General features: G+C 32.7%; 1 protein-coding gene across 1 annotated transcript; it reads left to right on the top strand.

Annotated features, from left to right (window-relative positions):
• The first annotated feature begins 9,004 nt into the window (after positions 1-9,004).
• LOC143065380 (ER membrane protein complex subunit 4-like) lies at positions 9,005-17,128 on the top strand. The gene is made up of 2 exons (XM_076238917.1): positions 9,005-9,164; positions 16,338-17,128. Exons 1-2 carry the CDS (start codon positions 9,056-9,058, stop codon positions 16,760-16,762), a joined length of 534 nt encoding a protein of 177 aa, XP_076095032.1. The 5' UTR covers positions 9,005-9,055; the 3' UTR covers positions 16,763-17,128.
• The last annotated feature ends 1,768 nt before the right edge of the window (positions 17,129-18,896 follow it).

The raw sequence follows: 18,896 nt of genomic DNA, 5'->3' as shown, positions 1-18,896 counted from the left end.
AATTCCCACACAATGAATATTATCCAACTGGTAAGGTTTAACACAGTGCACTTTCACTAATACACTTCCACAATATTACAACTTGCAACACCAGCAAGTAAACACCTTGTTTTCTCACTAATACAAATCTATGAAGTATTCACACTTCCACATAGTACAACTTGCAACACCAGCAAGTATACACATTGTATTCTCACTAATACAATAACCACTTATATATATATATCAGATTCACTTTATACATTGTATCACAATCACTATTGCAATATTCACATATAAATCCGAACACTATTTATATATCCTTTGGAATCACTTAATTCACTCTACTTACCAGTTGGAAAATAATCCCTGATGTTATCACTTCAACGGTCCACATAAAACTGACAAAGTTTCTCTGTCTTGAGCTGGCTTATATACTACCATATGGAACGGTCCATTATACGTGAAGGGGTGAAAATCAAGACTATACCAATTTTAGGGGTGTTTTTAGTAATAGATGGTGCTCCAACTATGGAGAAACTTGTATACATATAGAAGCACAATTAATAAGGAAAGACAACTGGAATTTCACATCGAAATAAATAAACTATGACCAATTTTTGTTACAGTTCGAATAGAATTCGGTTCATCTTCCTTGGCCCGATCGTAGCCCGGATTTGAACCATATCGAGCATATATGGGACACTATTGGGTGGAAAGTGCGCGAAATGACACCCCAGTTCAAACACATCATGAAACAAGAAGTAATTGTAACAGGATGCTGTTACGAAATCTCCCAAACAAAGCTCCCATATTAATTTGACTTGTTTAATTGTCCCATACAAGAATATATATGGTTTAGGGGTGGGGATCTTGACCGTTTACAAGTTTTCAAACAAGAGGGGGTGGGGATCTTGACCGTTTACAAGTTTTCAAACAAGAGGGGGTGGGGTGACCCCCTAGGGACTTCCCTTTTATTTCATTTCATTTATTTTATTGTCCCCTACAAGAATATATATGGTTTAGGGGTGGGGATCTGGACCGTTTACAAGATAATAGAACATTCTCAAATTGAGCGGGGTAGGGGTAACCCCCCATGGACTCTCCCTATATTTCAGTTGTTGTGTTTTATTGTTCCATACAAGAATATACATGGTTTAGGGGTGGGGATATGGACCGTTTACAAGTTTTCAAACACGACGGGGTGGGGTGACCCCCTAGGGACTTCCTTTTGATTTCTTTTTATTAGTTTTATTGTCCCCTACAAGAATATATATGGTTTAGAAGTGGGGATCTGGACCGTTTACAAGATAATAGCACATTCTCAAATTGAATGGGGTGGGGGTGACCCCCAGGGACGTCCCTTTAATTTCATTCGATTTGTTTTATTGTCCCCTACAAGAATATATATGGTTTAGGGGTGGGGATCTGGACCGTTTACAAGATAATAGCACATTCTCAAATTGAACGGGGTGGGGGCGACCCCCAGGGACTTCTCCTTTAATTCATTAAATTTGTTTTATCGTCCCATTCAAGAATATACATGGTTTAGGGGTGGGGATTTAGACCCTTTACAAGATAATAGCGTATTCTCAAATTTAAGGGGGTGGGGATGACCCCCTAGAGATTCCCCCTTTATTTCACGTGATTTGTTTTATTGTCACTTGATCATTTCTGAAGACTGTGTGTGTTTATCACTTAAAGTTTTAAAGTTATATTCATTTGAAAATTTTCTAAAATAAAATCCCATAGGGTTCTATAGTAAACCCCTCCCTTCTTTTAGCCCCCCCCCCCCAAAAAAAATACCCCTTAATAGACCCCAATGCACAAACGAACGATTGATGGCTCACCTAGACATTGTTAGTCTAACATTTTATGAAATCCTAAGTAAATCTGACAAGTGGTTTTGGAGAAACGCTGCGGACAAGTTCATTTTTTAAAGTGGCGGAAAAAGAAAAAGAAAAAGAAAAATAATAAAAATAATAAGAACTGAGCAAAAACAATTAGTCTCCAAACTTTGTTTGGGAGACTTAATAAACAATGCCCTTCATCAGAAATGGTTGCTGCTACCTTAGCAACAAATAAGTCGATTTATGGCAGGAACCAGAAGACGTTGTGATGCGGTTATCCGTTTGAATGGAGACTGCGCACAAAGTACTAATTCTTTGGCGTATAACGATCAACCATGATGTGAAAGTCATCTGAAGATTTGAAATAACTTAGGCATTTACAAGACAACAAATATAACATGTGGAACGTGTATTAAAATCTATACAAGAACACATAACAACGTTACTAGGATGTGACGTTACATATAGAACACCACAGTATAGCGTTACGTTACGCGCGGTTAAAGTCATTACATTTCTCCATTTCTTCAAAAGTTCTGATCTTGATTTCAAATAAAGTGGTATTAAATAAATTAATGTTCAAAAATAAAAGTTTAAATTTAACAGTCCATATTTCACTTATGATATCTATTTTTGATAATTACAGTCCATATTTCACTTATGATATCATATTCGATAATTACAGTCCATATTTAAAATCAGACCACAAAGTCTCTAAATCTAGCAGGTGCTCTTTTGGTTCGGTTCGGCATCTCTCTTCTTCCTGGTGCAACCATGTGTTTGTCTCCATTCGGTTTAGTGTGCATTAAAATTCTATACAAGAACACATAACAACGTTACTAGGATGTGACGTTACATATAGAACACCACAGTATAGCGTTACGTTACGCGCGGTTAAAGTCATTACAAGATTAATTTTGAAATGTCTGACATTGTAAATTTCAAATACAGTAAAAGTTGTAATATGCATTTTTTTGTACAAAAAACACCTCATTTTGTTATTAAAATTGTGGTTATATAAATCATTTTTTTTTTTCAAACATTTTTTGTTCGTTTAAATGCCAATGTTATCATCAACTATGTTTCAATAATATTATACAAATATTTTATTATATTGCATCCAAAAAAAGAGGCTGATTTTTCAAGTTTTAAAAAATCAAGGTGTTGCAATACTTTTTTCAATGTGTTTGTAGGATTTTTAAATTTTTAGATGTTTATTGAGAACAGATATTGGAATCTGTTCTCGGAAGCTTTCAAGAGTAGTACATTGAACTGCAGCTACTGGGAGAAAGTTCCATTGTAGGATTGTTCTGGGGTAGAATGAGTACTTGTATGTGTCTTTAGTGGTTTGTATGGGTCTGAAAGAATAAGTATGTGAATGTTGTCGTGTTCTTGTATCGGATTGTGTAAGTAGGTCTGTCGGGTATATGGCTACAAGATGATGTATAATTTTGTAAAAGAAAATGATGCGGGTTCTAATTCTCCTTTTCTCAAGTGTTGCCCAATTAAGTGTTTGCAGCATTTCAGTGACTGAGCTGGTGTTATGGTATCTGTTGCATGTGTACCTTGCTGCTCTGCGCTTTACCAGCTCAAGTTGGTGTGTTTGTGATTTGGTATGTGGGTCCCAGACGTAGCTGCTGTATTCTAGCTTTGGTCTTACTAGTGCAATGTATGCTTTTTCTTTGAGTGTTTTAGAATTGACTTTTAAATTTCTTTTGATAAAGTTCAGCTTCTGTGTGGCTGCAGCTGTGATATTGTTTACATGTTTGTTCCATTTTAGATCAGTTTGTATAGTTATTCCCAGATATTTTGTGGATGTTTCTTTTTGTAGTACATGTTGGTGGAGAGTATAGTCAAATTTTAATGGGTTTTTCTTGGTTGTTATCTGAAGGACTGAACACTTGTCTGGATGGAATGACATGAGCCAGTCCTTCTCCCATTTTGCTGCTGATGTGAGGTCTTCTTGCAGTTTTTGTGTGTCTTCTTTGTTTCGTATTGTTTTATAAATTATACCATCATCTGCAAATAATCTGAGGGTACTGTGTTTGATGTATTCATTAAAGTCATTAATATATACAAGGAACAGGATCGGACCCAAAACTGTACCTTGGGGAACACCAGATGTTACGTTAATTTTGTCCGACTGAACACCATCAATAATGACCGTTTGTGTACGGGATGTGAGAAAATCTTCTATCCATTTTAGAGTGTTGTGATCAATGCCATAAAGTTTCAGTTTATAGAGAAGTCTTTTGTTAGGAACTTTGTCAAAGGCTTTGGCAAAGTCCATCACAACTATGTCAGTTTGGATGTTATTGTTGTTATTTTTTGCTAGTTCTTGGATGAATGATACTAGTTGGGTTTCACATGATCTAGATGCTCGAAATCCGTGTTGAAGGTCGTACAAAATTTTGTTATTTTCTAGGTGGTCCATCATACTACTGGCTATGATGTGTTCCATGATCTTACAAAGTATGCATGTGAGAGATATGGGCTATAGTTTATTGCGTTGTGTTTATCACCTTTTTTTAAAAACAGGACAGACATTTGCATTTTTCCAATCTTTTGGGATTTTTCCTGTGTCGAGTGATTTTTGGAAGATGTAGGTGATTACAGTTGAAATGTCACTACTAAGTTCTTTAAGTACTGTTCAGCAAATTTGATCTGGACCAGTTGCTTTATTGGGATTGATCTTGTCCAGTAATTTTATTACACCGTTCTTGGAGATGGTGATCTTGTTCATTTTTGGATAGTTTGATTTCCCTTTAACCGGAATAGGTTCACTTGTTGTTTCTTCTGAAAATGCTTTTTGAAACTGACTATTTAGGATGTTAATTTTGTCAGATGTATTGTCAGTAAGTTTACCATCTTTTCTAAGAGTAGCAATGCCTGTATTGTCATTTTTCATACTTTTTATGTAAGTAAACAAGTTCTTAGGTTGTTTTTTTTCTGATGTTGTCATCTGGTTCGTCTACTGGTAGGTCAAATATAATTTTTTCGATGTAATTCCAGTAGGCATTACGCATTTCTTTTTGTAATGTTCTTTTCAAGTATTTGTATTTTTTCATTTGATCTGGACTGTTTTTGCTCTTTTTATGTAGTCTTTTAACTTTGTTTATCATGATTTTTAATGTTTTATCAACCCAGGGTAGTTTTTTCTTGTTTGTGATTGTCTTCTGGGGGATGTTTTTCTTGACTGATCGAAGTAGCTTTTCTGTGAATGTATTTCATAGATCATCAGTAGATGAACTATGATAATGACCTTTGATTTCTTGTGTGAGTTTGTTCACATCTTGTTTGATGTTTTCCCAGTTAGCTTTCCTGTACTGGTAGGTTTTTCTTGGCATTTTCTTGCTGCGTTTTAGAGATAGTGCACATTCTGCATAGACGATGTCATGGTCTGCGTTTCCGATAGGAGGCATAGTCTCCACTTTGTTGACTATGCTTGGTATGTTGGTGAGAATGAGATCAAGTGTTCTGTCTCCCCTAGTGGGCTTTTTTACGATCTGCTCAAGTGAATGTTCATTTATAATGTTTAGAAGTTGTTCATGAACTATTGTCTTCTGGGGGATGTTTTTCTTGACTGATCGAAGTAGCTTTTCTGTGAATGTATTTCATAGATCATCAGTAGATGAACTATGATAATGACCTTTGATTTCTTGTGTGAAAATTTAAGCTGGGAAGATCATGTTGATCGTATATGTAAAATTATCTCATCTAAAGTATCACTTTTATATAAAATTAAAGTATATTTGCCAATACACACAAGGCAACTATTTTATAATGCATATATTCTACCATATATAGACTATTGTAGTTCAGTTTGGGGAAATTTATTACAAAAAGATTCAGATAGAATCATAAAACTTCAAAAAAGAGTAGCAAGAATTATACTGGAATGCGATATTTCTATTCCATCTAATTTCATGTTTTCTTCTTTAAAATGGCTATCTTTTACTAAAAGAATAAAATACCAACAATCAATTCTAATGTATAAAATTGTAAATGGGCTAACACCTGATTACTTAGCAATACTAAATATTGATGATGTGCAACGCCACAACTTACGATCTGTCTCTAATAATGATCTTTTTGTTCCAAGACCAAATACAAATTTTTATAAAAAATCTTTTCATTATTCTGCAACCAAAGTATGGAATAATTTACCACTCGAAATAAAAAAATGTCCTAATGTGGAATTATTCAAGAAACATAGTTATAATCATTTTCTTGAAAATTATATGCAAGTCAAATAATTTGTTTTCCTCTAACAAAACTATATCAAATATTGTCATTTATTACCCTAAAGTATATTTCAATGATTGAATTGTGTATATACTAGTAATATATATTGTAATTTAATGTATGAATGTATGAATGTTAACTGTATGCATGTATTTTGTTTGAGGGCCTCAATGAAAATTAGACTATTTCTAATTGAGTTACCCTCTTTAAATAAAGAATTTATTATTATTATTATTATTATTATTATTATTATTATTATTATTATTATTATTATTATTATTCATGTAGCTTGGTGTCTGGTTTACTCGGGATGGTGCATGGAATATCCCAGTTTATGTGCCCAAGATTAAAGTCGCCACCAAGAATGATTGTAGATTTTGTATTTTGGTTTATGCGATCTAGTGAGATTTTAAGCTGTTCAATGGATGTGCCATTATCAGATGGGGGTCGATAATAACTTCCAACAATTAACTTCCTGGCATTTGTCATGTTTATTTGTACCCAAATAGATTCTGAGTCTGTTTGTAGATCTTTTATTTCTTCAGATAGTAAGTTTGTTGTTACTGCAATGAGTACACCTCCATGGCTAAGATTTTTTATCGCTTAGAGGTCGGTTTTTCCTATATACAGTATAGTCTATCATTGGGAAAAATTCATTTTTAAATCGATACGAAAATTAGTGTTATTGTGTCGGTTTGTATCGCAGTTTCTACATTTTTAAATTATGAAGTTATTTTCCATGATAATTTTTACTTTGAATTTCATGGCGATTTTTATTTTATTCAGTTCACAAACAGAATAGCTAAATAAATATTTACAGTCCAATGGACCTATAAAATTTAACGCATCATTATGACTTATTTAATCAAATCATTAGTCTATAATTGGTTTGTTTATTCAACAGTTGTCTGATGATTATGAACTAAGGTAATGCCACTCGTAATCACTTAATTCAATCCAATGCTGATTAATTAAATTTACGTAATCTGTTTTTCAACAAGGTCTTTATAGTTTGATCTTCTGGTTGGTGTATATCATAATAATTATTTGTATTTTTTTAGGTTACATCATAGGCTTCTATAACATATAAAAATATTCTATTCTATTCTATAACACTTTTTTTTTGTAACATCGGATATGGTCAATATATTTTTCTTATTTTGACAAATTACTGCTGATTAATGTTGATGTCTGAATTCTTTTATATACGTTTTATTCTAACATGACGTCCTTCAAACGCTTTGAGTACACACCCGTGGTGAAATATGAATATATTGGTTGGGCTGTTCTGATTGTACTCCCACGTCATATGATTGTTTATGGATGGAGTACACGACGTCATAGAATGATAACGTAATAGTTTAAGCATTTTTCGGGAAAATACACGCTTCTGATACCGAAAATCATCACCAGAATGAAACGTAAACAAACAATACTAAAATGTGGTATAAGCCCTTTTTTATATACATAGAAGATATATAAGTAAATTATCATTAAAATTCATCCAAATCTATCTAAATATATTATTGTAAATAGTTTGAGCATGTCACTATGACTAAATCTGTTTGCTCCGTTCTTTACCGCCAATCTTAAAGTGGGTTAATTTATGGGAACGGCAAATATTTGCTGCCATCTAGTGCGCTTTGAACCAAAACAATTGCTATATTTGTCTTATCAGAATCGAAATAATTCATGGGGGCTTGAATATATCTAAATTTTACCACGGGTTGTCCCTTTATGCCGATATTTTACCCCTCGCTATCGCTCAGGGTAAAATATTTGTCATAAAGGGCCAACCCGTGGTAAAATAACGATATATTCAAGCCCCCATGAATTATTTCTTAAATATAATTATACCCAATAATCTTGAAAACTTGTAATAAAGACATAATCAACCTAGTTGTTTTATACTCATGTAAAGAAAATATTTTTCAAAGGCCTTTTTTACTTTTTTTTACCGTAAACCTTTAACATTATAATAAAAATAATAAACATTTATGAATTACAATTGATATATATTTATTTTTATTCCTTAGAAATATTTTTTTTTTATTGGGGCCGGATCGACTTAACATATGGGCCGGATCGAACTAGCTCATATTTTTATGCCGGTACATATGTATATACAAAACACTTTTAATATTCTTTTTAATGATGATAGATTTCTACCACGTACCCACGCTTACTGCTTCATAGGACTTTATTGGGCTGAGTTGTAGTAAGTTTCAGTAAAGTGTGGCGAGATCCACGCTTACTCCCGTTTAGCTACACCCATAAATGATGACATATATTTAGCCTCTTCAGTAAAGTGTGGCGAGATCCACGCTTTTGTTGTACTGACGTATATGTTTGCATTAGAAGGCGTTATGAACTATGGTTGAGCTGACAAGTGTGGCGAAATCCACGCTCATTTTGCATTATTGTTGAAGTCCGGCACTTCCTAGTTGTGTCAGTGAAGTGTGATATGATACAACACATCATTTTCTATAAGAACATGAAAAGTCTTACACATGAATAAAATACTGTTCTCGAAATTTGCATAATACAATAAAGATCTAGACCAATTGGTATCTGCTATTTAAAATCCAAGATGGAGGAAGACATCATAGCCTTAAAAGAGATTATGTTGTATATACTTTCATTTATTTACCCTTTGAAATTAAAGGATTGATCGATGCACGCTTCTTAAAACTATGATATTCTTCCAAATAGTTTTTCACAAAGTTGTATACTTTCTATTGAAAAATACAGTCAAAGATCTGTCAAAAGACTTTGGTGCTATATATATAATCAAGTCCTTGATATAACATTGTACAACTTTTCAACACAAATAATGGAGGACGTTAGGGTATGTAGTTTAGAAATAAAAGTACTGGGTAATAGATACATTTATGCTGCGGAACTAAAATAACTGGATCCTGGTTGAATTGGCATTCAGTTTGCCTATTCCAATACAAAACGGGTACCAGGTAAAATAGAAAATGTCACGCAGAAAGTTGCACAAATGGTCAATCGACTTTACTGGAATTGGTAGACCCAAAGGAGAAAAAGCACTGGTTCAGTTAAACACAGATTTAAGGAAACCAATGGGTAAAACATTTGATCCTTATTCTTTACAAACGTATGAGATTTACTAAGAAACAAATGATTATTTATACCTTTGTCCAAATAATTATGACGTCTTGATGAGGGGGAGGACAGGGGTAAGGGAGACAGGGAGAAAGGGGGTAGGAGAAAGGAGAAAGGGGTCGGAGAAAGGGAGTAGGAGAAAGGAGAGGAAGGCTGGGAGAAAGGAGAAAAAGTTGGAGAAAGGAGAAAAAATAAAATATCTCTCCTTTTAAAATTTTTTCTAATATTTCAAGAAAAAATATCTCAAAAGGAGATGTTTTATTCTAATGGGAGAAAGGAGAACGGGGGTAGGAGAAAGGAGAAGAGGGGTGGGAGAAGGGAGAAGGGTACCCCCCTGTCCTCCCCCTCCTTGATGGCGAAGATAAAGAAAACTATAAGATAAAGAAACAACCCATGTAGGCTTCTTGAAAAATTGTTTGATTGTTTAGTTACTCCCATTCTTACATATTGTAGTGAAATTTGGGGGGTGGATTCACATTTTAAAGACTCTGATCCATTTGAAAAACTTCATGTTAAATTTATCAAAGACATATTAGGGGTTCACTGTAAGGCATCTAATGATGGATGTCGAGCCGAACTTAATAGAATTCCCTTGAAAAATAAAATGTTATATTCAATATTCAACTACCTGAACCATATAGTTTTTCGGAAAATTCTTTGGCATATGATAAAATATTCAACTACCTGAACCATATAGTTTCTTCGGAAAATTCTTTGGCATATGATATATTAACTAAATCTGTACATGCTGTAGATTCAAACCCTTGGGTCATAAAGGTCAAGAGTCTTTTGAATGAACTTGGAATGTCTTATATCATCAATAACTTTAATTATGTTAAAGGTAATTTAAATTCTATTAAACAAAGAATTAATGACCAATGTTTGCAAGTTCAAAATGCAAATATATTTGAATCCAAAAAATTAGACTTTTTCAAGAGTGTCTACATAATGGGCAGAAGACCACCCTATGTTGATATATTGAAAAACAGAAGTGACCGAGCTGCAATATGTAAGATCCGTATAAGCGCTCATATACTGATGATTGAAAGAGGGAGACATCTAAATATTCCCAGAAATGGGAGATACTGCTCTGTATGTAATTCTGGTCAAATTGAAAATGAAAAACATTTTCTTTTACATTGTGGAAAATACTCAACTAAAAGGGACATATTTTACCATAAAGTTTCAAATATAATCGTTGATCCTACAAAATTTCAAAAACATGAAAATAATATAATCTTTTTATTAAATAATAATTCATACACAATCCAGTGGCGGATCCAGGGGGGGGGGGTTCCGGGGGTGCGCACCCCCCCTTTATTTTTGCCGATCAATGCATTTGTATCGGGACATATGTTTTGCACCCCCCCCTTTGCCCTGGGTGCCCTGGGTTAGCACCCCCCCTTTCGAAAATTCCTGCATCCGCCCCTGCAATCCTAAAATTGACTTCCTCTTTCATCTCGGACAGTTTGAACCTGCGTAAAGCAGAACAAACTCTATAAAATTGTCAATATGTCTAATTCATAATCATTGTTTATAATATTACATATTAATATAGTCATTATTTTCAATACTTATTATGTTTGACCAACTATGTAATTGATATACCATGAGCCTTAACCATTTATTGTTGATGAGTTTGTGCTAATAAATAAATATTTGTATTTGTATTTGCTATTATTCGAAGTAAGGCATCAACAAAAAAAATATAATAGCCTTTCAAGATGTCATAATTATTTGGACTAGTTTATACCTGTGATTCGTGTGAACTAGTCCAAATAATTATGAAGTCGTGAAGAAAGCTTCTTATGTTTCTGCTTTGACGCCTTATTATTCTTATTCCTCGTCTTTATATTTCTCGAATGTTTGCAAAAATTAAGATCAATTTATAGATGAAATTCAACATTATACGAGTATTTGAAAGAAAGGCATTACAAATAGTTAAAAAAAATAACCTTAAAAAAAAACTTTTCCATTTTGGAATATGACTGGTGTAGAAAAGTATAAAAGGGGAAGTACGTGAACAGATGTTGTATTTTATCTAGACAAAAGAACTTAGATTATAGGTGTTATAATAAACACTGGTATGGGATATCCAATTTGCAGGTATAACCTATCATGTATCATTGATAAGCTATTTTTTGTGGTACATTGTATATATACAAAAGCAGGAACAGTGTATACTAACTATAGGTTGTCCCTGATTTAAGGTGTCAAAAACAAATAACGGCTAACACACCTGTTAATTAATTGAATGCTAAACTATGTCATGTATGTCGTGGTGCCATACAAAATTTAACTAGAAACAGTTAAAACTTTCACACATTCACATATTATTTATTTTAACACCAAAGGAATATTTTTCGAACTCTTAAACTACTGCTCTTCGAGAAAAAAGGAAGGAACTGTTTTGCTTTTAAGCTTATGGTAATTTGCAGTAATGCTTAACAATGACAAACTGCAATACCAATCAATGATAAAGTATAAAAATAGTATTTGACAAAAATAAATAAATAAAATCGTATATAAAACGGCACAATCAATCCCAATTAGAAGTCTTATATACATTTCTTGCCTGTAATTTCCAACTTCGTCAGTGCAAAACTTGACTGAACAAAATAGCATCAATGTGAAATATAAACAAGTGATTTTGAAAAATCATAGCAAATTCGTTTTTATCACCATTTCCATAAAACCAGCACTATACATGCTATATAATCATGATAATAGATAAAAGATTAAGCTTTTAAATTGTATGTCAATGTCACACAATATTCCAAGTAGTTATTTAACCATTACCAGAATACCGCGTGTTGGTGTATTTTTTGACGCACTACTATAAATTTTCAACATGTTTCGAAATAAAATCTTTTAAGTTGTACCAATGACATTAAGCATGTTAAGCATTCATAATTTAGACCAAACTGTAGGAAATTACTCCTTCCTTAAAATGATATCTCATTTTCTCACTTTGTTCTTTCTACTTTTTAATATTTAGATGAAATGGTTTTACACCTCAAGATTGAAAGTCATGTTTTGACAGAATAATGAAATTCAAAACTGAAATTTTGAAAAATCGTAGAAAATTCAGAAATGTTACCAGAAACTTAAAAAAAAGCGAAAAAGTACATAACGATAGAATAAGGTTTCAGATTGTTCTCGAGCCGCGTTTCCATTCCTTTTCAATATACAATTCCTTGATTACAGCGACGTTATAACGCTGGGGTTATTTTTTTTTTATTTTGAGAGGCAATTTGTGCTCAACTTTTAGACCCAAATTAGCCATAAAAGAATCATAGACACACATTATTACCTTTTATGTGTTAGTTTGTGCAAAATATTTCCAATTATTTCTTTAAGTAATGATAAATTATGCTACTATTCCATCCGAGGCAGAAGATTATCTACTGCTTTTTATAGGTCCGCAAAAATTGAAAATTTTTTGGTCGTATATTGGTATCACGTTGGCGTAGTCGTTGTCGTCCGAAGACATTTGGTTGTCGCATTATAACTTAAGAATAAGTAAATAGAAATCTTTGAAATTTTAACACAAGGTTTCTGACCATAAAAGGAAGGTTGGGTAATGGGATTGATTTTGGGAGTTTTGGTCCCAACAGTTTAGGAATTAGGGCCAAAAAGGGCCCAAATAAGCATTTTCTTGGTTTTTGCACCATAACTTTTGTTAAAGTAAATAGAAATATATGAATTTTTGACACAAGGTTTATGACCACAAAAGGAAGGTTGGGATTGATTTTGGGAGTTGAGGTCCCAACAGTTTAGGAATTAGGGGCCCAAATAAGCATTTTTCTTGGTTTTCGCACCATAACTTTAATATAAGTAAATAGAAATCTATGAAATTTAAACACAAGGTTTATGACCATAACAGGAAAGTTGGGATTGATTTTTGGAGTTGAGGTCCCAACAGTTAAGGAATTAGGGGCCAAAAAGGGGCCCAAATAAGCATTTTTCTTGGTTTTCGCACCATAACTTTAATATAAGTAAATAGAAATCTATGAAATTTAAACACAAGGTTTATGACCATAACAGGAAGGTTGGGATTGATTTTGGGAGTTTTGGTCCCAACAGTTTAGGAATAAGGGGCCCCAAAGGGTCCAAAATTAAACTTTGTTTGATTTCATCAAAAATTTAATAATTGGGGTTCTTTGATATGCCGAATCTAACTGTGTATGTGTATGTAGGTTTTCAAATTGGTCTACATTAAGGTCCAAAGGGTCCAAAATTAAACTTAGTTTGATTTTAACAAAAATTGAATCCTCGGGGTTCTTTGATATGCTGAATCTAAAAATGTACTTAGATTTTTTATTATTGGCCCAGTTTTCAAGTTGGTCCAAATCAGGGTCCAAAATTAAACTTTGTTTGATTTCATCAAAAATTGAATAATGGGGTTCTTTACCAAATCTAACTGTGTATGTTGATTCTTAATTTTTGGTCCCGTTTTCAAATTGGTCTACATTAAAGTCCAAAGGGTCCAAAATTAAACTAAGTTTGATTTTAACAAAAATTGAATTCTTGGGCTTCTTTGATATGCTGAATCTAAACATGTACTTAGAATTTTGATTATGGGCCTACATGTAGTTTTCAAGTTGGTCCAAATCAGAATCCAAAATTATTATATTAAGTATTGTGCAATAGCAAGAAATTTTCAATTGCACAGTATTCAGCAATAGCAACAAATTTTCAATTGCACAGTATTGCACAGTAGCAAGAATTCTTCAATTGCACAGTATTGTGCAATAGCAAGTATTTTCAATTGCACAGTATTGTGCAATAGCAAGAAATATCTAATTGCACAATATTGTGCAATAGCAAGAAATTTTCAATTGGAGTTATCTTTTTTGTCCAGAATAGTAGTTGAATCAACTTAAATCATTGTTTTACACAATATACAATGTATTTTCACTTTTACTACCAACTGATAAATTAAACAATCTTTACCATTCAGTGATAACAAGCACTTTTTTTACATTTTGATATTTTATGATGTATTTAAATGAGTAGTTATTGTTGCAAACTCCATTAGAAATTTGAATTGAGATCAGTTTTGGAATAAGGGAAAGGGGGATGTGAAAAAAAAATTGAGATTTTTTTGAGAGGATTAATATTCAACAGCAAAGTGAATTGCTCAAAGGCAAAAAAAAAAATTAAGTTCATTAGACCACATTCATTCTGTGTCAGAAACCTATGCTGTGTCAACTATTTAATCACAGTCCAAATTTAGAGCTGAATCCAGCTTGAATGTTGTGTCCATACTTGCCCAACCGTTCAGGGTTCAACCTCTGCGGTCATATAAAGCTGCGCCCTGCGGAGCATCTGGTTTTGGGATACGATTGCTTTCAAGCAATCTGTAGACTTATACAATTGGCTCAGGGGCAATGCCCTCACGTAAACCGTTATATCTGACCTATAGAAGTCATTTTATTCTGACTTGTTTATGTCAGAGCTCTGATTGTCTTGGTTTAAAAGGTAAAAACAAACAAATAGTTGGAACTTAAAAAAAAATTTCCTATAATGTTCTTTTCATAATCTTCATGTTTGATATTTCCCTTGACTTATATGCGTGTTTTTAACAACAGGGAAAATCAGAATTAAGCAGTATTTATATTTAGTGTTTTTATAAATTTAGAAACACGTCAGAGGGAATTCCCCAGTTGTGATAATTCTCTGAATTCCGATAAATCTCTTTCTGTCATAAGAACTGAAGTGGAGTTTTTCTTATATGTCACTGTTATGAAACTGATATTTGATAATGTACTTCCATAAAGAAATAGAGAACCATCTAGGTCGTTGAATTACCATTTAATATACGTTCTTGCTCCAGGGTTTGTTTAGCAAATGTTTAGGTAATTATGCGCATGCATATATTTTTCTTGACTTCAAGGGGTATTAGATTGAATAGTTGCTCTGGATTCCCCACTCAATTGATTAATTTATAACTCATTGTATCCTTTCTATGTATGTCTGCTATTGAGGGTTATTGTTGTTGCATAATTTTAAATCATATGCATCATTTGAATTAAAATAAATGTAGTCCACATCGTAAAAGTAACCACAACACCCCTTCAGGCGAAATGGAGTCTTCAGTATTATTGTTTCTAGTTGTCTCCCTTCCGAAAGTAACTTCTGTGAATTCTGAATCAAAACAACATGTTGAGAAAAATTAACTCGTTCTGTCGATAAATGTCGTATTATATTAAAAACGATCGCTTTTCTAACGGGTAATGTGTACTGAAAGGAGTCTTGATCACTGACCCAAAGGAAATTAAATATTTAAAGAGTTAGGAATGGGGTTCCTCCTAGAATTAACGTAGGAAAGTAGGTGATACATGTGAGATATGAAGTGAAATACTTCTCTCACTCTGAGTCTCAGTGACTGCTGAGGAAAGTTAAATTAGAATTGATAGTACAAAACTAAAACACAATAGGCCTAAGTATATTGTTCATACACTTTTATATGGGATTGGCTCTTTTCACAATTTTTGTAACTATTCAGATCATTACGTATATTACATTTTACATATGCAGTTGAATTAGTTTTGAAAATAATATTATCCAGCTACATGTATTCATGTGTCAATGAAAACAATGGCAATCGTAACCCTCAGCAATCTGCTCTTTGATTAAAATGTTTATCTGATTTCTTTTAAAAATGTTTTAATAGAGTATAAACATGATAAAATAAATGTACAATGCACCAAACTCGCTAAAATTTTACAGGCCCTTATTTCTTTGTGAATTTTCAATAACAAATAGCATGCAATACCCTCCCTTTTGATCAAATCCAATTTAATCAAACTATTAAAGGTGGGTCTCATTGGGGTCCAAGCATGACGCGGGATGGCTGATTTTTTGAGTGACACGTGAAAGTCAAATTATTGTGCTGTGAAAATGGGAAATAAAGTGTAGCGGGACACGGGAAATTACTAAAAAATTAGAATGGTTTACTTACATAGTGTAAACGGGATATGGGAATCTGACAAAACAGTAAGCCGGATCCAGGATCAGAACCCCCCAATGAGACCCTCTTAAAGTAAGCATGTAGCCTATAGCTATTTTATTCTAGGATTCAATATACATGATATACAATGTAGGTATTAAAATTCTTGATTTTTGCAGGATACAATGAAGATGCTACAGTAGCCAGACATGATGACAAGGAGGATAGTCCTGATACACAGAAACTTATTGATAAAAGATCATGGGATATTGCACTAGGACCTATTAAACAGATTCCTATGAACTTTTTCATCATGTGGATGGCAGGAAATTCTATTTCAATATTTCCTATTATGATGGTTGGGATGATGTTTTTCCGACCTTTTCAAGCTTTGATAAGTATTCAGGCTACATTTGGTACAATAGAAGGAAGCAGCTCATATCTTCAGAAAGCTGTATATATCTTAGGAAATATTGTTTGCCTGGTATTGGCTGTTTATAAATGTCAGGTGATGGGACTTTTACCAACACATTCATCTGATTGGCTAGCATTTGTAGAGGCTCAGCATAGAATGGAATGGTCCGGTGGCGGAGCAGCATTATAACAAATTGAATGTGTTTATTTAACAGACTGTCGGTGGCAACAGGAAGAGATAAAACTATCATTTGAAATACTTTTTTCCATTGTAGAATAATTTCCAAACTACAACTCAACAAAATATTGAAATTCTACAAAAAAAGTATGACAAAGAAAGAAAAAGAAAAAAATACATTTCCTGACAATATTTTCACAACCAGAAATTTGAATCTAGATTTGTACAAGTGCAATAAATATTTGTTCCCTTTTTGAAACAAAAATATGTACATGCTTATCAAAAGAAGTTTTAACATATAAAAAACTGAAAAGAATGAATTATTTGTATTGATATATTAATAAATGTCAAGTACTCGTCGTACTCGTCTCTGATCTTTGTGTTGTCTGTCTTGTTTTGTTATTATGTTGTGTCCTACATGTACTTGAATTGAGTTTTACATGAATCTTATTTTCAATGGCTGTTATTATGATTTATCTGTTTATAGTATTTTCAACTTCAAAATTGGAAACAAATAGAATTTTAATTTACATTCACAACTTTTGTTTGATTTAAAATGGGTTTTAGCTCAGTTTTTAAAGGGTAAAGGTACAAAAAAAATTATAATTCACAATTGATCTAAGTTTTTTATAGGGTTGCATAAAGAAATATTTTCACTTATTAGAGGGTGGTAAAAGGTGGGGGTGAGCTTACATGAAAAAACGTAAAATAAAACCTAATTTCACTTTAATCGTGAATAATTTCTGTCGTAAACGTTGCACGAAAAATAAATACTTTGATTTGAACCTTTTGTGACTGAGTCACTGTCTTCTTGTATTTATATTAGTTCTCTGTTTTACTTGATATTCCCGATTTAGTATACACATTTATGATGTAATTGGTTTACAGCTTTTAAAAAAGTATTTCTTGACGATCCCTGCCAAGTGTTTAAATTTTATTTGAAAAATACCGAGCATACAAAATAAGCGTTTGAAAATCACGATGCATGTAAAATTAAATAAGCAGAACACGTTGAACGAGGCACCTGTCTTGCATGACTGATTGTCAAATAAAAAAGTAAAAACAAGTTGAACGTCAAATAAAAAACGGCGATCACATTGCACAAAATTAAACCTTTACCAGCCTCTTATAACATTCACTATAGTAGTTGAACCCATTCTAAAAAGAGGCTTTCATTTGGTTGTTTGGGATGTATGAATACACAGCCATATTTGGTCAAAATTTGATGCTTATTAAATAGAGTTATGCTGTCTGCATGTTCAAACTTCAAGTACATTGCAACAACTTTTTCGGGAGTTCAAAGGTTGCCTTTTGCAATGACAAATTTCAGCCCTATTTGAAGTTTTTGCATTCTTACATGTTTTTTTTCTGATTACCTTTACATATATAAACCATAACAGTGTTCTCCCCGGAAATTTTGGATAGCATCACATTCAGCATAAAAAAAATAAATTGTTATTTTTTCAATGTAATTTGTGGCGTCGTGGCAATGCTCTATTTCCTTTATGTTGTATACGTTATTGTTTATTAATGATTATAAAATAGAATAAGATTAGTGTATAGATGCAGCATGGTTTAATCATGTGTTGTCTATTAGTGTTATTCTAGAAATAAAATATACAGTGCTTGATGATTATTGTGTGGTAAATGGTCATTGTCTCCATGTTAATTAGTTTTATTGGTCTTAGTATAGTCAGGGGTACCACTTGTACAAGTAATCTTTATTTACTTGAAGAAAGTAAACAAAATATACTTATACAAGTTAATAATAACGTTTGAATAATCTCCCCTTACTTTTCTCAAAAATTTACTTGTATAAGTGATTTATTTTTACCATCCCACAAAAATTAGACTTAAATGATAAGTAAAGACATCTGCAAAGGGCAGACGAGTAAATCTATTAGAGCAAAGAAATCCTAAGAATTCAAGAAAAGAAGATAGGATGACTTTTTAAGTAAAAAATCTGAATGTCAAATTGGACATAACTAAGCCAATTTTTTTTTTAAGTATAAGAATTCTTCTTATATAAGTATATTAATATTACTTTTCAAGTTAATAAAAATTACTTGCACAAGTAGTACCCCCTGACTGTAGTAGTTCAACTGGTGTAGCAATAGCCTGTCAACAGTGAGGTTGTGAGTCTTGT

Source organism: Mytilus galloprovincialis, chromosome 2 (genome assembly GCF_965363235.1).
Source record: "Mytilus galloprovincialis chromosome 2, xbMytGall1.hap1.1, whole genome shotgun sequence".
NCBI classification, from domain to species: Eukaryota; Metazoa; Mollusca; class Bivalvia; order Mytilida; family Mytilidae; genus Mytilus; species Mytilus galloprovincialis.
This window is presented reverse-complemented; position numbering and strand designations above follow the sequence as displayed.